At 54.3% G+C, this 25533-nt stretch overlaps 2 protein-coding genes across 4 annotated transcripts in view; one reads left to right on the top strand and one right to left on the bottom strand.

Annotated features, from left to right (window-relative positions):
- The first annotated feature begins 226 nt into the window (after positions 1-226).
- HRH2 (histamine receptor H2) overlaps positions 227-25533 on the top strand; it is a 51846-nt gene continuing 26539 nt past the window's right edge. The window contains exon 1 of one of the 3 annotated variants that reach the window (XM_051843632.2): positions 227-394. The gene's annotated coding sequence lies outside the window, so the exon portion shown is untranslated. Of the gene's footprint in view, positions 395-23581; positions 23687-25533 lie in introns of those variants that run through there. The other 2 variants (XM_051843631.2, XM_008255437.4) reach the window with 2 other exon arrangements.
- On the bottom strand, positions 16955-18121 carry LOC103348006 (histamine H2 receptor-like). The gene is made up of 2 exons (XM_008255497.1): positions 18080-18121; positions 16955-17716 (listed from the first exon to the last, which is right to left on the bottom strand). Exons 1-2 carry the CDS (start codon positions 18119-18121, stop codon positions 16955-16957), a joined length of 804 nt encoding a protein of 267 aa, XP_008253719.1.

Below are 25533 nucleotides of genomic sequence, written 5' to 3' on the forward strand. Positions count from 1 at the left end.
AGGAAGGAGGGTGCAGTGTGAAGGAAAGAAAGCCGATGTCACCGGCAGAGAGAAAAGGAGAACTGGGGTCAGTGTGGGAGACGAAGGCTGGAAAACGGAGGGGAAGGGAGGGAGGGGGAGGGGAGAGGGGAGGGGAAGGAGGCGTGGAGCGGAGTGCGGGAGGGAGGGAGGGAGGGACCTAGGGACAGAGGAAAGGAGGGAGGGAAGAGGGAAGGGAAGGAGTGTTGGAGAGCGAGGAGGAGCGAGCCGGGGGCGGAGACGAGGAAGTGGGTGCGAGGCGCGGGGCGCGGGCCGTGCGCGCCGCCCGCTCCATCCCTGCCCGGAGCGCAGCCGGCGCGGGCGCGGGGCCGAGGCGAGCCCGGCGCGGAGCCCCCGCCCGCGGCCGCAGCACCAGGTAAGGCGGTTGCCGCCTCCCTGTGGGGGCCTCGGCTCGCGGTGGGGACTGAGGCGGGCGCTGGTGGGGCCGTCCGGGGCGGCTGCTCCCGGGACCCCGGCGGCCGTCGTGGCTCCGACCCCCGGCTCAAACCCGGATTCCGCCACCTCCCTGGCTGTGCCTGACCTTGTGGCAGGTGCCTCCAGCTGCCAACCTCAGTTTCCTTCTCCGGGGTCGTGCCTGCGCGGCCGGGTTAGCTTTGCGCCCCCTCCGACCACGTAGGTGGAGCTTGCTTTGGAGAGTCCCTGGCTCGTCCCCGCGCCTGGGAAGTGGCATTTCCCCGGGGCGCTGTGCTTGTCGTGGGCAAGGGGTGACTTTGTGCCTAAGGCAAGCCGGTGGAGAGCCCGGGGGTGGCGGGCAGGGGACCGCCGGCCTTCACCCTCTCGGTGAATGGGACTAGGTGGCACGCGGGCCGGGTAGGGGGTCTTCCCCGGGACGTGGTGAGAGGGATTGGCCCTGGGGTGAGAGGGGGCAGTGGCCTCTTAATAGTGCGGTGACCTTGAACCTCCCCCCCCCCCAAGGCCGCCGTGGGAGTGGGAGGCTCTCGGAAAAGTGACTGGGCTGTGGTAGCCCTCTGGGCACCTGCGGAACCCTGAGTCGGGGGAACTCATTTGCATGTGCCAGGTCTCCTCCTTCTCCTTGGTCAGAGATGGCCAATGGGTGAGGCCGGATGGGGGCCCAGGGGAGCAGGGAGCAGGAGCCCCACCCCTCGGCCCAGACACATCCGGAGGCCCGGCTGCTTCTCAGGTGACGGTGTGGGTCGGGGGAAGACTCTGGGTTCAGTTTCTCAGAGCCTGTTTGTAATGGGAAGCTATGAATTCCAACTAGCAATGAGTTCTGCTGCCGGGAGTTCATCAAAGGCAATTGGATGGATTGGGTTTCTTGACATCGCTCACCCTAGGATATCAGGTGAATTGAATACAGCGAGAAAAAGAAGCATCCCTCCCGTTCCTGCTCCGTGCGAGCCGGGCACTCCGTGCCTTGGGTCTACAATATTGGCTGCAGTCCTCACGACGGTCCTGGGAACCCGGTGCCATTAAACCCCAATTTACAGATGAGGACACTGAGGCTTACAGAGCTAAGTCGTTTCCATGTGGCCACTCTGAAAAAAAAAATAATACTAATGCTGGGGCTGGACCTAGGTCTGCCAGCCTCCAGAGTGCTTCCAACATCACCACCCAGGCCCCAAACTGTGGCAGCGTTAGGTGCACGCCACAGGGCACCTGGCGTGGGCTGGTCAGCCTGGCTTGCTGGTCCCTCCTGTAACAGGAAGAGCTGCTATGTGATCCCTGGGTGGGTGGGTGGGGGTGGAGAGTGCACCTGTGGGTTTGGGTCGTTTGCCAGATGACTGATTCCCCCAGGGTCCAGGAGGCAAGAAGGTCATTCTTCCATGCTACACGGGAAGCAGATACCAGGCTGACCCACCCACCCCCCCAAGCCCCAGCCCGCCAGCTTCTTTCCTTTCTGCATCCCCTTGTCCCCATCGTGCTCATCTCCATTCATCTCAGCCTCCACCGGCTCTCCCGGTGCTTGGGCGGGCACTTTCTGCCCTCTACTCTCGGGCGGATGACAAGCCGAGCTGACCCAGCCAGCCCACAGCTCTGTGGGGGAAACTTGACAGCTGTGGTTCACCAGGGCCTCGAAGAAGGGAAAACAACATTAAGTTCCAATCCCAAGGACTTAGCTGAGCCTTGGGAAAGAGATCCCTGATGATGGGGAAAAGGGAGTCCCAGTGGGCCAGAGGGATTCCTTTGCCAAAAACGCTTTAAAAGACGGGGAGTCCATCCAAAGGAACAAAGGTCCTTTCAAAGGCCAAGATCTTCCCAGTCCCCAAGGGCTGGAGCGCGCCTGGTTGGCCGGTAATGGGGGCGGCCGTGCACCCACTGCAAATGGGAGTTTTTAACCAACAGGGAATGCATTTGAATGCATGCAGATTCATGGCGCAGTCCCAGTTGTGTGGCAAGAACTTAGGAAAAAAGACTAGAAGGAAGCGGACCGAGGCACGTGAGCAAGGTTTGCCCACAAGCGGTGGGAGTAGGGGAGATTGGTTTCCTAACTGTTTATTATGGAGGACTTTTCCATAGTGTATGTGTCGAACGTAGTCTTTAATAACTAGCAGACACAGAGCTTTCTGGCTTCCAGTGCTGTGATTTTGTGGAGAGCAAAGAGGAGGGTCCCTGGCTGAGACAGCAAATGGGTGTGCAGCTCAGAAGATCTCTGGGAGACTGAGTTGTCTCTGAAACAGCGCCCTATGTGTTTACCAGATTGGATGTTTCAGTCTTGTTTCCTATCTCATCCCCTGCAGTTCTGCAACACCCTTTGTCCCATCGTGAGTTTGCTACTATAGGTCTGAAGAACGTGCTTCCTCTGTTAGAAATAGCCCAAGGCGCCCCAATCCTGAGTGAGTCGTGTCCAGAACCATTGGACCGGCATTCATGGCCCACCCCAGTGTGGGTTCTGCCCAGCTGCTACACCCCACCCCCACCCCCTGCTGGTCCATCTAGCCATCTACACCCAGTGGGCTGCATAAGCCAGGTGCCTGTGCACGCCTGAGGCTGTGCCCTTGCCATCTCTCCTGCCTGTGATGCCTTCTTTTTGCTTAGCAACCTCCTTCTCACTCAGCTTTCAAGATTCCATTCAAGCCGGACCTCCTTGGGACCCAGTGATGTGTAGGCATGCTCCTTCCCCAGGGCTCCTCGAAGAAGGGGACAATAGGATTGGCTCCCCCTGCCTCCCCCTGCCAGCACCCAGATCAAGGCAGCCACATACATACTTATCAACAGCAGTGCTGCCTCTGTGTTGAGGCCTGGCAGGCCCCTAGAGGATGATGCAAAATTACTAATGCCAAGAAAATCCGACATTTGTTGCATTCTTCCTATGTGCCGGTGCCTACCCGAGGAGGATGGCACCACCAGCATCCCCACTTGCAGAGAGGTAGACTAGAGTCGGATACATTCAGCCTCTCACCCGACGTCACACAGCTTTCAAATCCAGGCCACCTAAATCCACAGCCTATGCTCCTCACCTGAGTCCGGGAGAGCCGACAGAGTGGATCAGCCAGTGTTTAAGTACTCATCAGAGAGTCCCTGTGAGAAGAAATGAGTCTCTGCGAGCACTGGCTCCATGGTGACGTTGATGGGCAAAGGTTTGTGCCAGATGCTAGGGACCCAGACACCTAAGTGCCACCTTCACAGGGAGCTCGCAGGCAGCAGGGTGGGGGTGGAGGGGGTGTGGGGTCTAGTGCAGCACTGCCACGATGCACGGCCTGCCTCCCCATCCTCAGAACATCATCCTGTCCCCGCGTGTCCACTGCACAGGCTGGAGAAAGCCTGGATTGGAGGAGAAGGGCTTTCCCGGTCAGGGAGCAGCTCTTGGGTGGCATCCGCAGGTGTTTCCCGAGCGCCTCTCATGGGTTGGGCACTTTGAGTCCTGATGGGCTGCCCGGCCTCCCTGCTTGCCGACCATCAACCTTCACGGAACTATGATACTGTCAGATGCACCCATGGTTTTTAGTTTCTTCCCAGAGCTGTGCCTCCAGCCCCACTGTCTAATTTCAGAGCATTTCCCTCCTCCCCAAAAGAAACCCGCAGACAGGAGCTGTCCCTACCTCCCCACTCGAGGCTGGCCAAACTGTCTTATTCTGGATATTCTCTGTAAACGGGATCCTGCAATATGCAGCCTTTGGTGATCATCTTCCGACCCCTCGCTGACTGTTTGCAAGGCGCAAGCACAGCTCGTGATGTCTGGATAACGCGGCGTGTATAGGAGATGCGGTACCGCCGTTCCCTTATCTCTTAGGTCCTCCCTGGGCACTTGGGTTCTTTCCACTTTCTGGCTATGAGGCATAGCGCTGCTGTGAGCGTTTGTGTACAGGCTTTTTTTGGGAAGCATATCTTTTCCTTTCTCCCGGGTAGTTACCTAGGAGAGAATTAGTAGGTCATATGGTAATGCGGTGTTTCACTCTTTGAGGACTTGCCAGATTTTCTCCCCAAGCAGTTGCACATTTTTTATATTCGCAGCAACCAGCGTGCAGGGGCTCCAGCTTCTGCAACGGCCTCACCGACGCCATTCTGGCAAGGGTGAAGTGGCATCGTCAGGGTTTTGATCTGTGCACCTCCGGTGATGGGTAGTAAACTTGAACCCTGTGGTGTGATTGTGAACTTGAACCCTGTGGTGTGATTGTGTGTGTCTTTGGAGGACTGTGTCTTCCCATCAGGATCCCCCTTTTAAACTTCCTTCCTTAGGCTGAAATGCAAATGAGGCCCCTCCCCATGGGGCACCCCGACTTTGTCTCCCCCCCCCCCATCTCCCCTGCTGTGGCCCACTGGTCTCAGCAGCCTCCAGTGCTTGCGCTCACCATCTCCTCTGCCTGGATCCCTTGCATCGGAGCTCCAGCTTGGGTCAGCCTCAGAGAGGCCCCCTCCCTCTTCCCACTCCCACAGGCCTCCCACCAGGCCTGCTCCAATGCATCTCAACATTTCCTTTGATTGTTTTTTTGTCTTTCCTGATAAGATGTTGAAAACCTGGGCTCCAGATATGATACTTTTGACTCTTGTATGGCCCCGGGCAAGTCACTTCCTTTCTCTTGGCCTCAGCTGCTCCATCTGAAAACCAGAGTGGGGCGTTGGCGTGCATTGAGGCTGTAGGCCAGCATTGCTCTGGGAAGATACTCTTCTAACCACCAGCCCTTCTCTGTCAGAGCTCTTCATTTGCTTAGTCAGTCATTCAACAAACATTCCCCAAGGTCCTGTTTGTGCTAAGTCCGGGGCAGTGTGCTGAAGACACAGACATGGATAAATGTAGCACCTGCCAAAGGAGTCCAGAGGGGTGCAGGCCTGGCACCATTGCAGTGAGAGAGGGGTGGCTGGAGCCACATTGGTCACGGATTAGAGCAGGCAACGTGGCCAGTTATCACCAACCTCTGGGGTCCATCTCCAGGAGCTGGTGGTGGCTTTGGCTCGAACTCAACCTGCAGAAGCACCAAGAACTGGACATCTTGGCCACTTTCCACTCCAGAATCACCCAGTTTTCCTGGTAGAATCATCTTCCAACCACCAAACCCCCTCTGAGGATCAGAGCTATTCATTCAACAAACAGTTTCCAGGATCCTTTTGGTGCCCAGTCTGAGGACACAGAGACGGACAAATCTAACCCCTTGTGGAAGGATTCCAGTTAGTGACAAAGGTGTCCCCCTGCGGTGGGACAGCGCAGCCCCTCAGCTGCGTGGGGAGGCCCCGCATCCTGTACAATTCGCAGAGTCGGCTTTGCAGGGGAATGGGAGAGCAGCAGGTGGAAGAGCATGCGCAGAGACACAGAGCTGCAGCACCGCCCTGTGTGCTCAGAGCATTGGGAACACTTGGGCTTTGCCTGAGGTCTTGGGGCAGCAGCAGGAGGTGCCAGAGAAGCAGCAGGGCACAGATCCTGAGCGGTCTCCCGGCCAAGCCCAGACATCTGGGCTTTGTCCTGCAGACTGCGGGAGTTGCAGCGAGATTGGGAGCTGAGGACAGAGGCCATCGGTTTGCATTCTCTGAAATGCTCTTTCTGCACAAAGGAGAGTGGGACTGGAGAGAGAGAGAGGAGAGAGAGAGAGAGAGAGAGAGAGAGAGAGAGAGAGAGAACAGGAAACTAATCATGGTGCCCTGGCTCTTGTTCCTCGCTGGGACAGGGCTGAAGGCCAAGCGCTGCAGCTGGAGAGAAGGGAACAGGTTCAAAAGCTGCTTGGGAGGTAAAGCCACCTGAGGAGTGAATGTCACGGAAACAGCTGATGGCAGCCTCCTGGGCTCCCTGCGACCGTACAGGAGGCACAGGGCTGCAGGCAGCTGGAGTTTGTGTGCGGCGCTTTCTAGGTGGCTGGAGGTGGGGGAATCGAGGTAGCAAGAGACAGTGGCCCATTCCCAGAGATGAAGATGGGGAAGGGCAAGAGGTGCAAGGAGCAAGGGTGAGACTGGGTGTGGAGCACAGAGAGCATGCTGGGAGGAAGGCAGGGGAAACAGAGGCTGCTGGGGGTCGGGGCAGTGATGTTTGGCTTTGGGGAGCCAGGAGCGAGGGTCCTGGCTGCGAGGCCACCGAGTTTTGCTTGCAGATGCAGAGCAGGCAGCACCCCCAAGGAAGCCGCGGCCAGGGTTGGACAGCTGCTCCCAAGTCCTTATCAGCTCTCAGGGCCCACGTCTGTCTCAGGGTGAAGGTCCCTACAGGCAGGGGTGAGTTCTGGGGTCTCAGTTGGCTCTTTGGAAGCCCTGCCATCCACAGCCCCTGCATCACAGTGCCCGCTGGCTGGTTCAGTGAGGTCCACGGGGGAGACCCCAGTTGGTGGGACTCACCCCTGAACTCCAGCACAGATTCTGTTCCTTTAACAGAGCCCTTGGGTGAATGCTGCTTCCTTCTGAAGCTTTATCAGATGGCTGTGTGTTTTTTTTTTTTACATTCAGTTTTTCAGCGGGGTTCAAAAGTACATGACACAAAGGCACACAGAGAAAGGCCTCACGCCACCCTGGTCCCCACCTGCCCAATCTCTCTCCCGCCAACCAACACGAGAGGGCCACTTTATTGGTTTGTGGTCGTGTATCCTCACACCAAGACGAGCAGAAGTGTGCAGTAGCACACCCTGTATCCTTGGGGGATAGGTTCTGAGACCCCCATAGTGTGCCGGAAACTGCAGAGTACCAAACCCTGAAATATTCAATGCTTTTCCTGTACATATGATAAAGTTCAATTTATAAACTAGGAACAATAACAGATTAACAATAACTAATGATAAAATAGAGCAATTATGAGAATAGACTGCAATAGTAGTTACATGAGCAGGATCTCCCTCCCTCCCTGTTTCTCGAAATGTGTCACTAAGCTAGCCTCACTCTTCTTGTGTGATGGGGTGAAATGGAGGGAGCCCCAGAGGCACTTCCAGGTAGCTTTGGGCTACTATGAAAGGGTTCCTTGAACACAAGCCCTATACTATACTATACTATACTATACTATACTATACTATACTATACACCTATACTATACTATACCATACTGTAATATAATATAATGTAATGTAATATAATATAATATAATATAATTATACTATACTATAATATAGACCTGATAACTGAGAAGGCTCCTAAGTGGCTGATAGGTGGGTAATGTATACAGCATGGAAACGCTGGACAGTAGGAGGACTCATAGCCCAGGTAGGGCAGAACAGGACAGTGCAGAAGTTCTTAATGTACTCACACATTGCACAATTTAACACTTACGAATGATTTAGTTCTGGAATTTTCTGTTTGGTATTTCTTGAATTTTCCGTGTGTGTATGTGTGTGTGTGTGTGTATAATGTACTTTCCTAGTTTTGACACAAAAAGGAGCATATTAAACACACTGCTCTGTTCCTTTCATATTGTTTTCTAGTCATCATAGAATTAATTTTTGAGGGGCTGGTGTTTTGGTGCAGTGGGTTAAGCCACCACTGGCCACTCTGTCTCTCCCTCTCTGACACTTTGTCTTTCAGATATATAAATAAATCTTTAAAAGACAGAATTAACTCTCAATGTAGAACATTTTGAATAATGAAATATGCAAAGACGACGGTAACCAGTACCAGTAGCCAAAGAGAACCACAGTATTCTTCCTTTCTGGGAAGATTTTAGCTGTTGTTTTTGCCCTGTAGGTAACAGGGGAGGAACTCACAGTTAACAGTCATTCTCTGCATACAATTTGAATCCTGCTGTTTCTTTGACCTACATATAAGCATTTCCCCTGTTATTACCTCATAGTTTCCAAACTGTGATAGTAACAGCTATTCTAATTCCTGTGACACAATCTACTCAATGACTCTGCTAGTTTTGAACATGGAAGGACCAGTTGTGGGGCCGGCATTGTGGTGTAGCTGGTAAAGCCATTGCCTTTGACACTGGTATCCCATATGGAGGCCAGTTCATGTCCCAGCTGCTCCACTTCCAATCCAGCTCCCTGCTAACACACCTGAGAAAGCAGCAGCAGATGGCCCAAATGCTTGGGCCCCTGCCACCAATGTGGGAGGCCCAGAAGAAGCTCTTGGCTCCTGGCTTCAGCCTTGCCTAATCCAGCCACTATGGCCATCCAGGTAGTGAATCAGTGGATAGAAGATTCTCTCTCTCTCTCTCTCTCTCTCTGTCTCTCTCTTTCTCTCTCTCCCACTCTCCCTCCCTCCCTCCCTCTTTCTCTATAACTCTGCCTTTCAAATGAATAAATAACTCTTCATTAAAAAATAAAAGGTAATTTGCCCTGAGTGCGCATGCATCAAGAATGTGCGGTGTTTACGCTCACTGAGTATGGACTCAGCAGTAAGTTCTGGGGCTTCACTCACAGCAGTCAGATAATCTGCTGGGGGACTTTTGTTATTGAGGGATCTAGTGTGGAAAGGCATCAAGCCACTGCTCAGCCACCAAGAGCAGCAGGTGCAGGGACAGAATGTGACCCCCCTGGTTGGCTTCAGAAGTGCCCTGTTTTTAACCCCCATATTCTTCTCAACACCTTGTGAGGGTGGGATTCTTGTTCCCCACCATGCAGGAGGGGGCATTGGGGCTGGAAGCAAAATCTCTTATCCAAACTGCAGGCTGAGATGAGAGTCGCGGTGAGGGACAAGCTGGTTGTGGAAGGACAAGCGCTGGCCAGTGGAAAGAATTCCAGAGAGTGGTTCTGAGGGCTGACAAGGTTGAAATTGTTTGCTCGCTGCAGCAGAGTGAAGGTGAAAGGCATTCAAAGCAGCTAAAGGGGGAGGCAGCAAGGACATGGGCAGAGTTGTCCAAACTCAGAAGGGCGCTGGGAGAAGCCGGGGAGGCGGGATTTCCCGGGAGCAGAAGGGAGGTTGAGGCCAGCGCTCATCCTGGGGCTGAATTGTGGGGAGAAGTGGGATACTGCTGGTGCAGAGGGGTTCGTGCAGACTCTTGCGGGGGAGTCCCAGTCTTGTTAAGCCGCTCTGTTATTGATGTTCAAAGGATCCTCAGCAGCAGGGAAAAGCATGCAAGGAAAGCTTCCGTTCCCTTTTGCTGGCCAGTCTCAAGCGTTCAACTTTTTCCCAATGATCTTTCATCCATTTCCCACCACCACCTGTATTTTTGTTTGTCCAGATGAGGACTTTAAAGTGAGCCTGGGGCATCATGCACTGTGCCAGGAAGAGTTCAGTGTTGATTTATAACGGATAAGCATACAACGACTTTTCCTGAGCCTGTGCTCAGATCAGGATGCACACAAGGTCCAGGTCGTGTTTGGATGCCCCATCCCTGGAAGGACCCTTTTCAAGCTTCCAGAGAGCATGAATGCTGCACTAAAAGGATTTTGTCTTTTCTGTTCACAGACTGAGCAGAACCTTGGCGATTAGGTGTTTCTGTAACTTCGCATTGCTTTTCTCCTTCTTCTTTTTTTTAAAGACTTGTTGATTTCTTTATTTGAAAGAGTGAGAGTGAGAGTGAGAGCAAGAGAGATCTTTCATTCACTGGTTCACTCACCAAATGGCCACAACAGCCAGGGCTGGGCCAGGCCACAGCCAGGAGTCCACAGCTCCATCTTGGTCTCCCCCATGAGTGGCGGGAGCCCCAGTACTGGGGACCATCTTCCACTGCCTTTGCAGGTGCATTGGCAGGACACTGGGCTGGAAGCAGAGCAGCCAGGACACAGACCCAGCATCCCAAGCGGCAGCTCAGCCTGCTGCCCCACACCACCAGCCCTGACAGTGCTTCCCTAAGGTTCCTGACTCTTATTAGCCTCCTGAGCAGCTCCCTCAAGCTGACAAACTCTGATGCTTCAGAGGCCGGGCAGAGCACAGCACTGCCCACTGTTGTTTCCTAGTGGGTCCATGCCTGTGCAGAGAGGGGCTCCTAGCACTGAGCCCCAGTGTGAAGGCGGCAGGTGAGATGTGGAACAGGACCCTTTTAAGATTTATTTATTTATTTATTTGAAAGTCAGAGTTACACAGAGAGAGGAGAGGCAGAGAAAGAGAGAGAGGTCTTCCATCTGATGGTTCACTCCCCAGATGGCCGCTACGACTGGAGCTGCGCTGATCTGAAGTCAGGAGCCAGGAGCTTCCTCTGGGTCTCCCACGCATGTGCAGGGGCCTAATGACTTGGGCCATCTTCTACTGATTTCCCAGGCCACAGCAGAGAGCTGGATCAGAAGTGGAGCAGCCAGGTCTCGAACCGGTGCCCATATGGGATGGTGGTGCTTCAGGCTGGGGCGTTAACCTACTGCACCATAGGGCCAGCCCTGGAGCAGGACCCTTCTAGAACAGCATGTGCTCCTCGACTTACAGTGGCGTCACATCCCAATAAACCCATCTTAAGTTGAAGATCTCCCAAGTTGAAGATGCATTTGACTACACAGAACCTGCTGAACATCATAGCTTAGCCTGGCCTCCCTTACACGCGTTCAGAACAGTTACCCCAGCCTGCAGTTGGGCAAAGGCCTCTCAGTCAAGCTCTGTTTCATCATGCAGCGTTGAATAGCTCATGTATAACTACTGGACTGACAGTGAAAAGCAGAATGTCTGACTGTGTACAGCTTTCGCATTGTAGAGTCAAAACACCAGGTTGGACCGTTCTCAATCTGGGACCCTTTGTAACTGGAAATCTAGAGTTTTCCATGAAATCCCCCAGTCATTCAGTGTTGGCACTTTTTAAACAAAAAGCGTATACATTCTTGGAACCAACAACAACACTCTTTAACAGGATGAATTCAGTCGATGGCTACTTCTTGTGTCTTTGCCATGTATGTTATTGAAAGGGAGTGACTTCCCCATCTGAGGAGGCAATCTAGGAGAGGCAGCTTGGCCATGGATCTGGAATGCTGGACAAGCGTTACAGCATCCTCAGTGGCCACTGGGTTGTTTCCAGTCCTCCATGCTACTAGTAGATGACCCAGAGAGACCTCACGCCCCTCCTCTCTCGGTCTCTCTGTCTTCCTCTCTCTCACTTTCTCCTTGGGTCATCAGTGTGCTGGAGAGCATAGAAACATTCAGGCTGCAAACCAATCATCTGCCTGAGGCAGGACCCCAAGACCCTTGAGCCCACTGGGGACCATTTGAGGATCTGCACCATTCAGATCGCTGCTTAGTCCTCACCTCCACCCGTGGCCAAAGATCTACCACGTGGGGACAGCCAAAACCTCTGGCCGGTGGACAGCCATGTGGGCTGGCTCAGGAAGCCCCTTGCCAAGCCCTGTGTAGACCTGGGGGTGTAGCAATGCTTGTCAATGCCTCCCCTACATGCCACGTTGGGCACACAGAGGATCCCTGCCCCGTGGAAAGTGCCCTCTCCTGTGGGGTGCGGGGGGCAACAGAGTGGCTCGGGGGGTGTTAAGGACTGGTACAGTAGGTGCTGTGCCGGAAGTATAGGAGTGACAAGGACGTTTAACCAAGGCTGCCCACTGTTGCGAGATCTAGTTGGGGCTGGAGTGATGTTTTGGGGAACTGATAGGGCTCCTGTGGTCAGAAGATCATGAGCAGGAGGCAGAGAAGTTGAAAATTCCTACCAGAAAGGCCACCAGGGGTTGTGTGGGCGGCCGCCTGAGAAGAGGGATGTGCAAGCAGGACACTCGGGAGACAGCTCCTCCCCCGTCTACACGGCCTGCGTCTGTGCCATCCTCTGCTGGGAGGGCGTGGCCACACCTATTCCCAGGGCGGGCTTCCAGCTCTGGAAACAGCCCAGCACCTCCCAGCTGCCCTCCGCCCTGTGTCCTCTGCCTCCTAACCCAAACACAGCACATCTGGCACCCCCGGCACTCAGGCTGTTACAACCTGGGTTTGCCTGGCGTATCCACTGCCTCTCCCAAAACCTGGTGACCTCTGACACAGGAGAGCTGGTTTGCCCAAGAGGAATCTATAGAGTAGCAGTGGGATGGTGTGGGCCATTTACCGTGAAGCCACGATGCGCCCAACCCCGCCATCCTTTGCGGTGGCTGTCTGTGTCCTCAGTGCTGTGTGCTCGCTGGATGTGACAGCCCTGGAGGGACAGTCTCCGAGAGGTCTGACGGCTGCCAAGAAGTGCACAGACCCAGGTTGGCCCAGGGATGAGTGAAGAACTCCCTCCAGGTGGGGGCGGGCAGCCAGGGGGGTCCTGAGATGGATTGGGGTGGTCCATGACAACGGCTTCCGGTAGGCATGCAATCAGGCCGTGGCAACACACCTCTTCCAGTTCTCTTCCTTGCCTTCTTCTTTGTGGCCAAGAGAAAGCACGAGCCAGTGTAAACCCCTGGGTAGCACCAGCCCGGCGCAGGCCAGCTCCCCTTGTAACCAGGAGAGGGTCAGCGGGGAGCCACACGCAATCGTCTTTGTGTGAGGTCCGTGATGTTTCAGGAGCCGGTTTGAAGGAACAGAATCCCGGCGGCTGTTGTGATGATCACACAGTTCCTTGGGCAATAGATTCATCCACTTGAAAGAAAAATACATTTAAAAAAATAGTCTGGGACTGGTATTATGTTTGTCAAAGCTCATGCATGGGGTTTTGGAAATACAGGAGGCAAGGGAGAGAGAGACAGAGAGAGAGAGAGAGACAGAGAAAATCTCAGGAACTGAAAGCTGAGAGGGCTAGGCTCTTCGTGACTCTGACCGGCTGTGTGACACCAGCTGAGATCTTTGGCCTCTATGTGCCCTGTTGGCAGAGTGGGCGCTGGTGACTGCCCTGATGGCTCTCCAGAGCTCTCCCACAAAGCTCACATGCAGGTGATGGGCAGGCTAAAACAGCCTGAGACAGTGGAGGAGGACAGAGAGGGTCTCAGAGGCACCCAGCAGGTCTAAATGATGCCAGCCAGCTCAGCTGTTTGCTATTGTGTATTTATTTATTTATTTAATTGAAAGGCAGAGAAACAGACTCAGAAAGACAGAAAGACAGAGATCTCCCACCCTCAGATTCACTCCCCAAATGTCTGCAGCAGCCCGAGCTGAGCCAGGCTGAAGCCAGGAGTCCAGAACTCAAATCTGGGTCTCCTGTGGAGGGGGCAGGGATCCAAATCCATAAGCCATCACCTGCTGCCTCCCAGGGTGTGCATTAGCAGGAAGCTAGATTGGACAGTGGAGCCAGCGGGGACTCAAATCAGGCACTGTGCCAAGTGCCTGCCCCAGCGCTGTTCTCGCTGAGGTGACCCAGCCCAGCAGTGAACATGCCCGTGAAAAAAATCAAGTTGTACCTTGCTGAAAGAGCAAATCGTTCAAGTGCGGGGCGAGGAGGAGAGAGAGGAAGGAAGAGACGGCTTCGGTGTGGGCAGCTGGGTGTCCAGTTCATCGGGTAGCAGGGGAGGCGACAGTGATGGCAATTAGCACGGTGCTGATGAAAGTGTCAGCAATGATGATGGTGGTGATGAGACCACGTGGAGGACCGGAAGGCTGTTTAGGATGGAGAAGAGCAGGCAGCGGAGGACATGGAGCTGTAGGGGACTGCCGGGATAAAGGGACTTAACACTTGTTCTGCAGGGCTCAGCACTTTTCAAAAACCACACACACACATACACACACACACACATGGAGTCCCAGATCTGAAATGCAGAAAGCAAACTGCCAAATTCCCCTTGATAAATGCCCAGCTGGCCTCGCACAAAGGTCGCAGCATGCCAGTGGAGGGGAGTGGCAGCTGGTGACACGTGTCTGCACGAATCCTATTTTGTGGGATATTTCCACGCGTGTATTAGTTTGCAGTGGCCACAGCCTCCTAAAGAAAGAGTGTGCAGGTCTCTGTAACTGTGGTTAAATGGCTGTGGCTGATGGGTAAGTGCTTTGTAAGAGAGTGAGTCCCCCAGCAATGGAGGTATGCAAGGAGAGCTGGTGGCTGCCTCTCCAGGACACTGTAGAAGGGATTCCTGAACACGGGGTGACCGCTCTGTTTCGCTTCTACCCAGAGCTCTCCTATGCCATTATCTGAGTCAGTATGCATTCAGCCAATCCAGTGAGTCTCCATCCATCCCCAGTTAAGCGCCTGTCAGGGAGCAAGACGGTGCCTTCTCACTCCTGACCCTCATGGAGCTCATATAGCAATGGGGAGAGACAGTGAAGAAATAGAGAAACAAAAAATAAGGCAGGAAAAAAAAGAGTGTGCTCCACAGAAAGGAGACCTACTGGAGGGGCTGTGATACCTGCAAATCGTGCAGCTTTGCTGGGTGGGGCGGGGGCAAGGGGGGGTCCAGGTCTGCCCCTTTGCAGAGCGGATCATTGCATGGAGGTTTGAATGCCTGGCTCAGTGGGCTAGGACAGCAGCACCTCCAGCACACCCCCCACCCCCAAGATACATCAGTCGCTGTCCCCCCACCAGCCCTTAGCTATCTATCATCTATCTAGCTATGTGAGGTATCCCTAAAAAGCTTATGGAAGATGCACATTGCCAAAATAATAGGCATGGATTTCAAAAACTTTTTGCACCATTTTTTTTGTTCTTGTTTTCACCATAAAGAGATAATAAGTGGGGACTGGCATTGTGGTGTGGCGGGTTAGGCCACTGCTTGCATCCCTGGCAGTCCGTCAGAGTGCTGATTCGAGTCCAGGCTGGCTGCTCCACTGCCCACCCAGCTTCCTGCTAGTGCACCTGGGAAGGCAGCAGAAGATGACCCCAAGTGCTTGGATCCCTTGCCATGTTTGTGGGAAACCCAGACGGAGTTCCTGGCTCGTGGCTTTGGGCTGGCCCAGCCCCAGCTGTTACAGCCATTTGGGGAGTGAGCCTGTGGATGGAAGATATTTCTCTTTCTCTCTCTCTCTCTCTCTCTCTCTCTCTCCTTCTGTCTGTCAATCTGCCTTTCAAATACATAAATGTTTTTTAAAAATGTTTATTTATTTACTTTAAAGAGTTACAGAGAAGGAAAGACAGAGGCAGAATGAGAGACCTTCCATCCTCAAATGGCCTCAGTGGCTGGGGCTGGGCCAGGCTGAGCCAGGAGCCAGGAGCTTCATCTGGGTCTCCCATGGGGGTGCAGGGACCCAGGCATTTGGGCCATCTTCTGCTTCTTCCCCAGGCCATTAGAGGGGCACTTGATCAGAAGCGGAGCAGCCGCGACACGAACCCAGTGCCCATATGGGATGCTGGCATTGCAGCAGGCAGCTTTACTTGCTACCCCACAGCCCCAGCACCAAATATTTATTTATTTATTTATTTATTTATTTATTTATTTATTTGAAGGGCATAGCTACAGAGGCAGAGGCAGAGAGAGAGAGTGGTCTTTCATCCACTGGTTCACTCCCTAAATGGCTGAGGCTGGACCAGGCTGAAGTCAGGAGCCAGGAGCTTCGTTAGGATCTCTTCATTGGATACAGGGGCCCAAGGACTTGGGCCATCTTCTACTGCTATCCCAGGCCATGGCAAAGAGCTGGATAGGAAGTGGAGCAGCCGGGACTGGAACCGGCGCTCAGATGGGATTGCAGTGTTGTTGTGGGCAGCGTAACCTGCTGCCCCACAATGCCATCCCCCGAGATGCTGTTTTAAAGTCTATGCTTTACAGTGGCTAATTGTGTGGGATGTGAATTTCAGCTCAGTTGAGAAAAAGTGAAAGAGAAATAAAAAGCTTTCTCAGGCACACGAAGAGCATTGGGACATCCTCATGAGACTGTGGAGAGGCCGGACAAATGGGGTACGCCCCTCCCTGGTAGGAAAACACCACAGCAGGAACCCTCACACTAGGAGGCAGTGCTGGAGCCCGAACAGGCTCCATGGCTTCTGGGTGCGTATGCAAAGTCACAGCCTCTGGAACCAGGCCAAGTTCAAAGTGTTCCCTGCCTCGTCACTAAATGTGCAGGCTTGGACAAACGACTTCTCTTCTCTGAACCTCAGTTTCCCAATCTGCCAAGTGGGAATAGCAGCCATCATCTCTGCCCCACATGGAGCCTGGCCCACAGTAGGTACCTGGACAATGGGCGTGGTCAGTGTCCTAGCATCAGGCCCAGGTTTTGTGCTCCCTCTCTCTGATGCCAGGGCGTTGACAGCCATCATAGTAAAGCGTCACCTTGGCTGCCAGCCTCCCGCTGGGCTGCAGGAAATCTGTCTCCGGGATGCAGAGGCCCTTCCCAACCTGAGCCAACAGCAGCAGTTACAGAACCACCTCCACGGTCGATTCCTGGATGCGTTCACCTTTCAGCCTGTGCCGGGGGTCCCACCTACAGGGCAAGAGGCTCTTAGGGATGGAAGCAAAAGCATGCAGGGCTTTGGGCCCTCCAAGGCTCGGGAGAAATGAAAGAACGGGAGCAGCGCCGCTGCGGGCCGAGCCCTTTCTCCCTAGTGAGCAGCCTCCAGCGAGCTCTCTTCCAGCTGTTCAGGCTTCGACCAACGCCCAACCCACTAAGAGGAATAAGTTAGAGACTGGCTACCATGGAGATGCAGGACGGTTCTCGCGTGGGAAGAAGTGGTGTGTTGCTGCGCACACACAATGGCCCCATCCCTTATTTTAAAAGTACATGGGGACTCTGGAGGCAGACAGACCTGGGTTCAAATCCTGACCTTTCTTCTCCCTGGCTCTGAGACTCCGGGCAAGGTCTGTAAATTTTCAGAGCCTTGGTTTCTGCATTTAAGAATGGAGGGGAGAAGCATCCGCTGTCCTCACAAAATCGTGGGAAAGCTGACACGGGCAGCATGCTCAGAGCCGCAGACCCGCTGTGCAGTCAGCACGTGATGTGCGCCGGTTCGTAGTCGCGGTATCCGCGTTAGCGTGAACTGGCTGGGACCGGGAGTCATAGGTTCCCACAAATGCTGCCGGTGACCTTCTTTGTGCTCCCTGATGGTGGCTGCCTGCCAGGAGCTGATGTGGTTGATCCTCCTGGCCTGCTCCCGGGCGATCTTGAAGATGCGGTAGTAGGTGACACACATGATCAGCAGAGGCAGGTAGAAGGTGACCAGGCCGTCCACCAACCCATACACCTCATTGACCTGGAATTTGCACTTGGGGCTGGTGTGGTGGCCCTCGCTGGTCGTGTTCCTGCTGTTCCAGCCCAGGTGGATGGAAAGGAAGGACAGGGTGATGGAGATGACCCAGATGGAGACCAGCGAGATGGTGACCCGGCCGGGGGTGACGAGCACAGGGTACCGCAGCGGGTCCGTGACGGCGCAGTACCGGTCGATGCTGATCATGAAGAGGTTGAGGATGGAGGCCGTGCACAGCATCACGTCCAGGCTGATGTAGATATTGCAGAAGACCTTGCCGAAGCTCCACCTGCAGGACAGCTGGTAGATGGCCAAGAAGGGGAGCACCGGGAGGCCGAGGAGCAGGTCGGTGATGGCCAGAGACACGATGAAGCAATTGGTCAGGCTGCGGAGGTGGCGGTTCAAGCCCACGGCCAGGCATAAGACCGCACTGCCCCCAGGCTAGTCTGATTGCAAAAGCAGTGAGGAGAGAGTGCTGAGTCCTGTGAACCATGAAGGGACTTGTGGAGTGAGCTGTCTTTCCACCCAGCACACCCGACTCCTTCCCTTCATCCAGCAAACCATGTGGCTAGCAGACTTTGAGTAGGTGAAACCCACTCAGGATGCAAAGATTGGACAGGCCCCAAAGGGAACATGGCGAGAAAGAAATCCCCCTGCAGCCATGCTCCCTGGAGGTGGCCACCAATGCCCTGCCCAAGCCAGAGCTGCACCCCTGGGGACGTGTGGAGCTGCCTGCTCCACACATGGGTGCTTGTGCTCCACACATGGGTGCTTGTTCCTCTTTCTAAGTGGCACTGGACACACCCTGGGGCCTGCCTGCATCACCCTTGACCGGAACGTTCCCATTATGCCCGGTGCAGTTTTGCTCTCCCTCCAGACTCTGCTGGTGCAAGCAGGGCTGTGGAGAGACACACAAGACAAATTCTTAGAAATGCAACTGCTTGGGGCTGATGCTGTGGCGTAGTGGGTAAAGCTCCTGCCTGCAGAGCCGACATCCCATACGGGCGCCGATTCGAGTCCCGGCTGCTCCACTTCCGATCTAGCTCTCTGCTATGGCCTGGGAAAGCAGTAGAAGATGGCCCAAGTCCTTGGTCCCCTGCACCCATGTGGGAGACCTGGAGGAAGCTCCTGGCCCCTGGCTTTGGATGGGCACAGCTCCTCCTGTTGCGGTCATTTAGGAAGTGAACCAGTGGATGGAAAATATCTCTCTCTCTCTCTGCCTCACTGTAACTCTGCCTTTCAAATAAATAAGTGAGTCTTAGAGAGAGAGAGAGAGAGACAGAGAGAGAGAGAGAGAGAGGAAGGAAGGAAGGAAGGAAGGAAGGAAGGAAGAAATGAAACTGCCGAGGCCTTGATGTTCCAGACCAAATTGATGCCACCTGCTACAAATGCACGCATAGCCCACCCTCCCAAGGCTGTGGCCCACGGGGCTCATTCTTCCTTCCAGGCCCCATGGACTCAGGGCACCTGCCCACAGACCTCACTACACATCCCCTGGCTCTGTCTGAACTGGCTTTTCCATGTGTCTCCCCAGCCCCACAGTCTGTCTGGGCTCCTGAGTGAAGAGAGAGAGAAGCCTCCGACTGCGGCCATCAGTGTTTCTTCCCGGGGAGGCCGGGGGTCATTCAGGTGTGACCATGGAACCTAAGCCACCTTGGTCAGCACCCATGGCAGGGCGTCTGCAGGGGCTCGGAAATGCGTCTCCTTGAAGAACATTAAGGGGCGGCATCCAAATCGCTCTCAGCTCCCTGGGCCCACTTGGGGCAGCTCCGCAGGGGATGATGCCGGGGAGCTTTTGGGTGCCCTCGGCACGCGGTGTCTGGGATGTCTGAAGCGGCTCACTTGAGAGGAGTCCTGAGAATTCACGGTGCGTGGAAATGAGAATCTGCCTTCCAGCCATCCAGGGGCATCAGTGTCTTGGTATTCACAGTGATGTCTGGGGGTGGACAGTGGTGTCCCTGGGCAGGGGGGTTCACCACACCCCCACCTCCTGATGTGCAGCAGGGACACAGGGACCCTGGAGTTCTCTTGCTGCCTCCCGGTCACATGACCTTCCTCTCAGCCGCCCCCTGCACCTGCCAGAGGCTTCCTGGGTTACAACCCACGCCTCCCTCCTCCAAGCTTTTGCTGAGCTGTTCTGGATCGGGAGTCTGTTAGCTCCCCTCCCCCATTTGCATGTAGTTCCCTGCCACTTTCCCATTGAACACAACTCACACGGCACCTCCAGGAGGGGCCTTCAGAATCTGCAGGGCTGGGTTCCCTCCCAACCCCCATCCCCCCACCCCCACCCCCACCCGCCGCCGCCGCCACCAGTGCACATTTGTGTCTCGGTCACCTTCCCCTTCACCGGAACTCCAGCCAAGGTGCAGTGAAATGCACAGCACCCCAGTAGCTCAGTCTTTGTCATCTCCCCCAGCCTGAAGTCAGGGCTCCCAGCCATGTCTGCCCTACCCTGCCCCTGCTGCACCCCCAGAACCCACCCTGTGCCAACACCAGGGGTCTTTCATGCCTTACTCTCTGCATGTTCATAGCCACAAAGTGAAGACAGACCCATCATCATGCCCATTTGACAGAGGAGAAAACCGAGGCTCAGAGGAGCGAAAGGGAAGTGCCTGCTGAAGGACGGAGGGAATTACCAGAGTCCCTGCTTTCAGCCCCGGGGATCCCCTGTGTTTTCCAATCGTCTGTTCCAGCAGAATAGGACTCAAACCTCCCACCCTGTGGGGCTGCTGCGCGGCTCGTCGGGAAGGGGCCTCACACACCGGCTTGCTCGGGGAGGCTGGTGTATTCACCTGCTGCAAGTGAGTGCCTGGAGAGTCAGCTTTGCCCTCCAGGCCCCCCGAGAAGCCCGGTCAGTTCACTGAGTCCCCCAGACGGCTGACTGCTGGCATGCCATTCACGTCCCCACGTGGCCGGGTTTCGGGACTTGGACCTCTAAAAGGAGCTCCAGCTGACTTCCCACGGAAAAGAGAAGGGAAAACTCTGGGCTGGGATTGCTACAACTGGAGGCCCCCCCGGCTGGATGCTATCTGGGGAGGCCTCCCCCTTGGGAGGGTGGACACAGTGCCCACCAGCAGCGCTACTGGGATGGGACGGTGGGAGCGAGGCTGTGACCAGGGCATGCCCTGTTTTCATTGCTGTCAGGTGGAAAGATGGAAGCAGGGAATTGTATTCTTGGTCTCCCTTCAGCTCAACTTCCAGACAGGCCTGATCTCATGGAGAATCACCAGGGATCCCCGAGGAGTTCACCTGAGGCCCGGAAAACTCAGGACTCTGCCCAGAAAGGATAAAGAACCCCACTTCCTCTCACCCCAAGAAGCATGAGCCTCTGCCCAAAAGGTGGAAGATGGGAGTGAGAGATGATAAAGAAACTATCCTGGAAGGCTTCCTGGAGTAGGTGCCAGAGGGGGCCAGTGCTTGAAAGAGGAATAAGAGCCCACCAGGCACGGAAGGGAGGGCGTTCCAGGCCATGGAAACAGTGCATGCAAAGGCTCAGGGTCAGTACAGGCACTTCTCAGGACTGGGAGGAATTAAATGCCAGGCCACTAAAGGGTACTTATCAGGCAGGAGTCGAGGCTCAAGAGGGAAGACAGGACCAAGTCACAAAGAGCCTAGAATGCCAGGCTGAGGATCTGTGCTAAGAGTACTGAGGCTAGGAGAGGGGAAAGACCAGGGCACAGAGCCTGGCATGGCCAGGTGCATTTAGCCCAGAGTGCACCAGGGCCTTGGCTGCGACTGCTCCAGAGGACAGCGCCCCAGGCAGCTGCCGTGGGAGGGGCACTGGGGCCTCAGGGCTGGCCAGCTGCCCCCTGTGTGCCTTTGGTGGCCTAGTGAAGATGGCAGGTAGAGGCTCGAAGCCTCCATGGGCCGAGTGGGCTGAGGGGCATTGCCCCCATGGTAAATTCTCCCCAAAGGGCCTCTTCCCAGGCTGCTCAGGCCAAGAGGAGATGATTCAAGAGAAAGCAGTGCATGTGTAACTGAAACATCTGCGGTCAGCCTGCTGGGCGGGGAGAGGAAGTGGCTGGAGCCTGTGTTAATGAATTTCATCTCCTCTCCACCTACGCACACACGCGTGCGCACACACGCACACCAGAGAGGGAGAATAGGAGAGGTGGTAGAGCGGCTGTTTAATGTGGGCAGGTAGACAAGATGTCATTTATGTCATACTGTTTTTTCACCCTTCTGTGAGTGATTGAAAAACATTCGTCATGAAATGTTGGGGGGAAATAGTACCACCCTTGCACACCCGTTCGGACACCTCTCCAGGCCCCAGGGAGCACATCTTAGGCCTCGAGGTGGGAGAGCACATGCACCTGCTCACACATGCATGCACACGATCCACCCAAACCTCTCCTTCTACACAGAAAACAAGAGGTGTTTACTGGATGGGTGGATGACGAATGGATGGATGGATGGATGAACAGACGGATGGACAGGTGGAGGGATGGATGATGGATGGATGGATGGACAGGTGGAGGGATGGATGGAGGGATGGATGATGGATGAATGGATGGATGGATGGAAAGGTAAAGGGATGGATGATGGGTAGATGGATGGATGTGCAGGTGGAGGGACAGGTGGAGGGATAGATGGATGGATGGACAGATGGATGGATGGATGGGTGAAGAGAGGTCCAGTTAGAAAGTCAAGCTGAAGCCTGATCACTGGGCGGGCATTAGAGGCACCAGAGGAATTTGGATTGAGTTTGGATCCTGCTCTGCCCCTTGAGGTATGACATCATATTGGCCCCTCAGTGCTCACCCACCTCGACTTTCCTCTGTGTTAAAAGGGGACAGTGACTCGCCTGTCCTGTGGGGTTGTTGTGAAGACCCAGGGGTATTTCGCTGAACGCGTGTGTTACACCAGGACTGCCCCCGTGCAGAGGTAAGCCATCACCTGCTGATGGGCGCTTATTTGCCATGTCCTTTCCTGCCGGCACAGACATCCTGGTCCATGCATCTTCCCATGAGGTGGTTGCACTGCAATCGGCTGGGTTCCCAAGGGAATTGTGCCTAAGTGCCTAAGTTCCCAAGGGAGTTGTGCCTAAATGACCAAATGGGGCATCCGTTATGTATTGGGAATTTTTAGAGAAATTAAGGCTTAAAGAGGTTGTAGAGTTCTGTGTAGGGTTATGTATAGAAGGGAAATTCAGAAAGGCCCCCATCACACCAAACTGTCACCCAGAGCCGCCTTCCTGACATGAGGGCTTGGGTATGTGAGGGCTCTGACAGTTGGCCCTTCCTGTATACCTCAGGGATACTAGGTTTTCTATAAGCTTATAATCACTATGAAAGTTGGAAAGACTGTTCAAAAGAGTGTGTCTTTCTTTTTTATTTGAGAGAGAGAGAGAGAGCTCCCATCCATCAGCAACTCAATTCAGGTCTCCCATATGGATAGTGGGATCCCAACTACAGGCCCACCTTGTGGTTCAGGGCGTTAAACCGTCCCTTGTGATACTGGCATCCCATATGGGCGCCGGTTCCAGCCCCAACTGCTCCACTTCCTTGCTTGTTCACCTGGGAAAGCAGCAGAAGATGGCCCAAGCACTTGGGCCCCTGCCACCCACATGGGAGACCTGGAAGAAGCTCCTGGCTCCTGGCTCCTGACTTCGGCCTGGCCCAGCCCTGGCCATTACAGCCATCTAGGGAGTGAACCAATGGATAGACGATCTCTCTCTCTCTCTCTCCCCCTCTCTGTACCTCTGCCTTTCAAATAAATCAATAACCAAAAGGAACTCAATGACTTGAGCCATTACACCACCTCCTAGGGTCTGCATCAGAATTGAATTCTGATCCAGCTCCCCGCTAATGTGCCTGGGAAAGCAGTGAATGAGGACCCAAGCACTTGGGCCCCTGCACCTGCATGGGAGACATGGTTAGAGTTCCTGGCTCCTGGCTTGGACCATTTGGGAAGTAAACCAGCAGGTGAAAGATCTCTCAATCTCTCCTCTCTCTCTATTACTCTGCTTTTAAAAATAAATAAATTAAACCTTAGGGGGAAAAAAGAGAAACATTTGTTGAAGAGAGCAGAGAGAAGAAAGGGGAGGAGAGGGGAACCTAATTAGGTAATAGGCTGGTTCATTCAGATTTGAACCCCCAACCCCCGAACACCAGCTAAAATGTCAGCCCCATGCCAAAATGCCTAGACCCAGCTGCTAAAGGAACCCGGACAATTTTGATCAGAAACAGAGATTCTAAAAAAAAAAAATTTCCCTTGTTGCTACCCCCTCCAAAGTTAATTAAGTGTGGTGGAGAGATTCATGCTGCTTGGGCTATTTATGTAATGAAAAGATCTTCTAAAAATAATACCCAGAGGCTCGGCTCGCTCACTGGAGGGCCCGGCGGCGGAGCCAGCTGGAGCGGCAGAAGGCGATGGGGAGCCCTGATCCTTGCTCCAACGCGGTCGTTCTGAGTGAGTGACGCTTCTCAGATTCGGCTTTGCACAACTGCCCCAGGCAAGAGCCTGGGCGAGGCTTCATTCACATCCTGCGGGGGTGGTGGTGGGGGGACCGGCTTGCTCCGGAGTTCTGTCACTGGATTTCTGCACCCTTAGACCTTGGGGGATGCCTGCCGGCTGCGCTCTGAACAGTCGGGAGGGAGGAGCGTGTGGGAGAAGGGCCCCCGGGAACCCAGCAGGGCCTCAGCTTGTCTCTCATCAGGGGCAATCACAGAATGTCATCACCAGGAGGGAAGCCTGGAGGTGACCAGCAGCCCTGATGCAGTCACAGGCATGGTGTGCGCAGCTGTGTTAGCAAAGCCGTGTTTGCGGTGGGGCTGGGAGGCAGACAAGTGCGCCCACGAGGGGGATGCAGGGACGGCCCGCCCCTCCCCCACAGGCTGCCCCGCCCACGCGCCTTCCGGCACCAGCTGACCACAGGAGTTGCTAAATAAGACCAGCGTGAGTCAGGGCTGTGCTGTGAGCTAGCGCGGGGTGGACGGACCGTGGAGACGACAGGTGGAGACCAGCAGGCTGAATCTGGCCCTCTGTCTGTTTTTCTGACGCCCGCGAGCGGAGAACGGGCTTCCCATTTTCCTCCTGTACTGAGCGCTTGCAGAACTCGGTGCAAAGCTGAGCCTCACAGACCCTTACCTGTGGGCAACAATTGCTGGTGTCACCTGAGAACATGGCGGGGGAGGCGCTGTGGAATTCGCCTCTCCGTGTGAAATGAGGCACACGGAGCCTGCAGTGTGTTTAGGATGCAAAATGAGGACTCCGGCATTTATCTATGGCTGCTCTCTGAATTCTCAAACGGGTTTTGTAAGCGGCAATCAGTCTTCCAACATCAACTCGATGACGCTGCCTGCGGTTTTTATTTTAATTTTAGAAGTGGTTTAATTGACATACAATATTTGTACCTATTGATTGGATATGGTATAATTGGATACGAGCACACAGTGTAATGATAAAATCAGGGTCAATCAGTAATTCCAGCTCCCCAAATATTATTTCTATCTGTTGGGGACCGTCAAACTCTTCTCCGCCAGTTATTTGGAAGTGCATAATTAATTGTTGAGGACTATAGTTTTCCTACTGTGCTGTAGAACATGCAAGCCAATTCTCCCACGTCGTTCTATGTCGGTACCCTTTAGCCAAACCTCTGTTTTCCCTCCTCCCCTTCCTAACCTCTGATAACTTCTGTTGGTTTCTATATTTTTAAACTATTCTTAAAATTTCTTTGAAGGAGAGAGAGAGTGTGTGCACAGAAAGTCCTCCAGTTCTCTGGTTCAGTCTCCCAATGCCCACGAGGGCTGGGGCTGGGCCAGGCTGAAGCCAGGAAGCTGGAATTCAATCCGAGTCTCCGATAGGAGTGCCAGGGACCCAGTCACTTGAGCCATCACCACTGCCTTGCAGGATCTGCATTGACAGGAAGCTGGGGTCAGGAGCCAGAGCTGGGACTTAAAACGCAGGTATTCCAGTGTGAGACACATATATCTCAACCACTGGGCTAATTGCCCACTCCTGATTTTCTTTCAATAAAGATTTATTTATTTATTTGAAAGGCAAAGTTACAGAGTGTGTGCAGGGTGTGTGTATGTGGGGGCGGGGGAGACAGAGAGAGAAAGAGAGAGATCGATCTTACATCTGCTGTTCACTCCCCAAATGACCACAACGGCGAGGGCTGGGCCAGGATAAATCAAGGAGCCAGCAGCTGCATCTGGGTCTCCATATGGGTGGCAGTGGCTTAAGTACTTGAGTCATCTTCTGCTGTTTTCTCGGGTAAGTTAGCAAGGAGCTGGATCGGAAATGGAGCAGCCAGG

Source organism: Oryctolagus cuniculus, chromosome 6 (genome assembly GCF_964237555.1).
Source record: "Oryctolagus cuniculus chromosome 6, mOryCun1.1, whole genome shotgun sequence".
Lineage (NCBI taxonomy): Eukaryota > Metazoa > Chordata > Mammalia > Lagomorpha > Leporidae > Oryctolagus > Oryctolagus cuniculus.

What these genes read in the sequence shown, in the direction of transcription:
- LOC103348006 (XM_008255497.1), bottom strand. Translation starts at nt 18,121, where the DNA reads ATGGGAACGTTCCGGTCAAGGGTGATGCAGGCAGGCCCCAGG. An exon ending in TGATGCAGGCAGGCCCCAGG is followed by an intron (nt 17,717 to 18,079) that starts GTGTGTCCAGTG and finishes CAATCAGACTAG; the next exon opens with CCTGGGGGCAGTGCGGTCTT.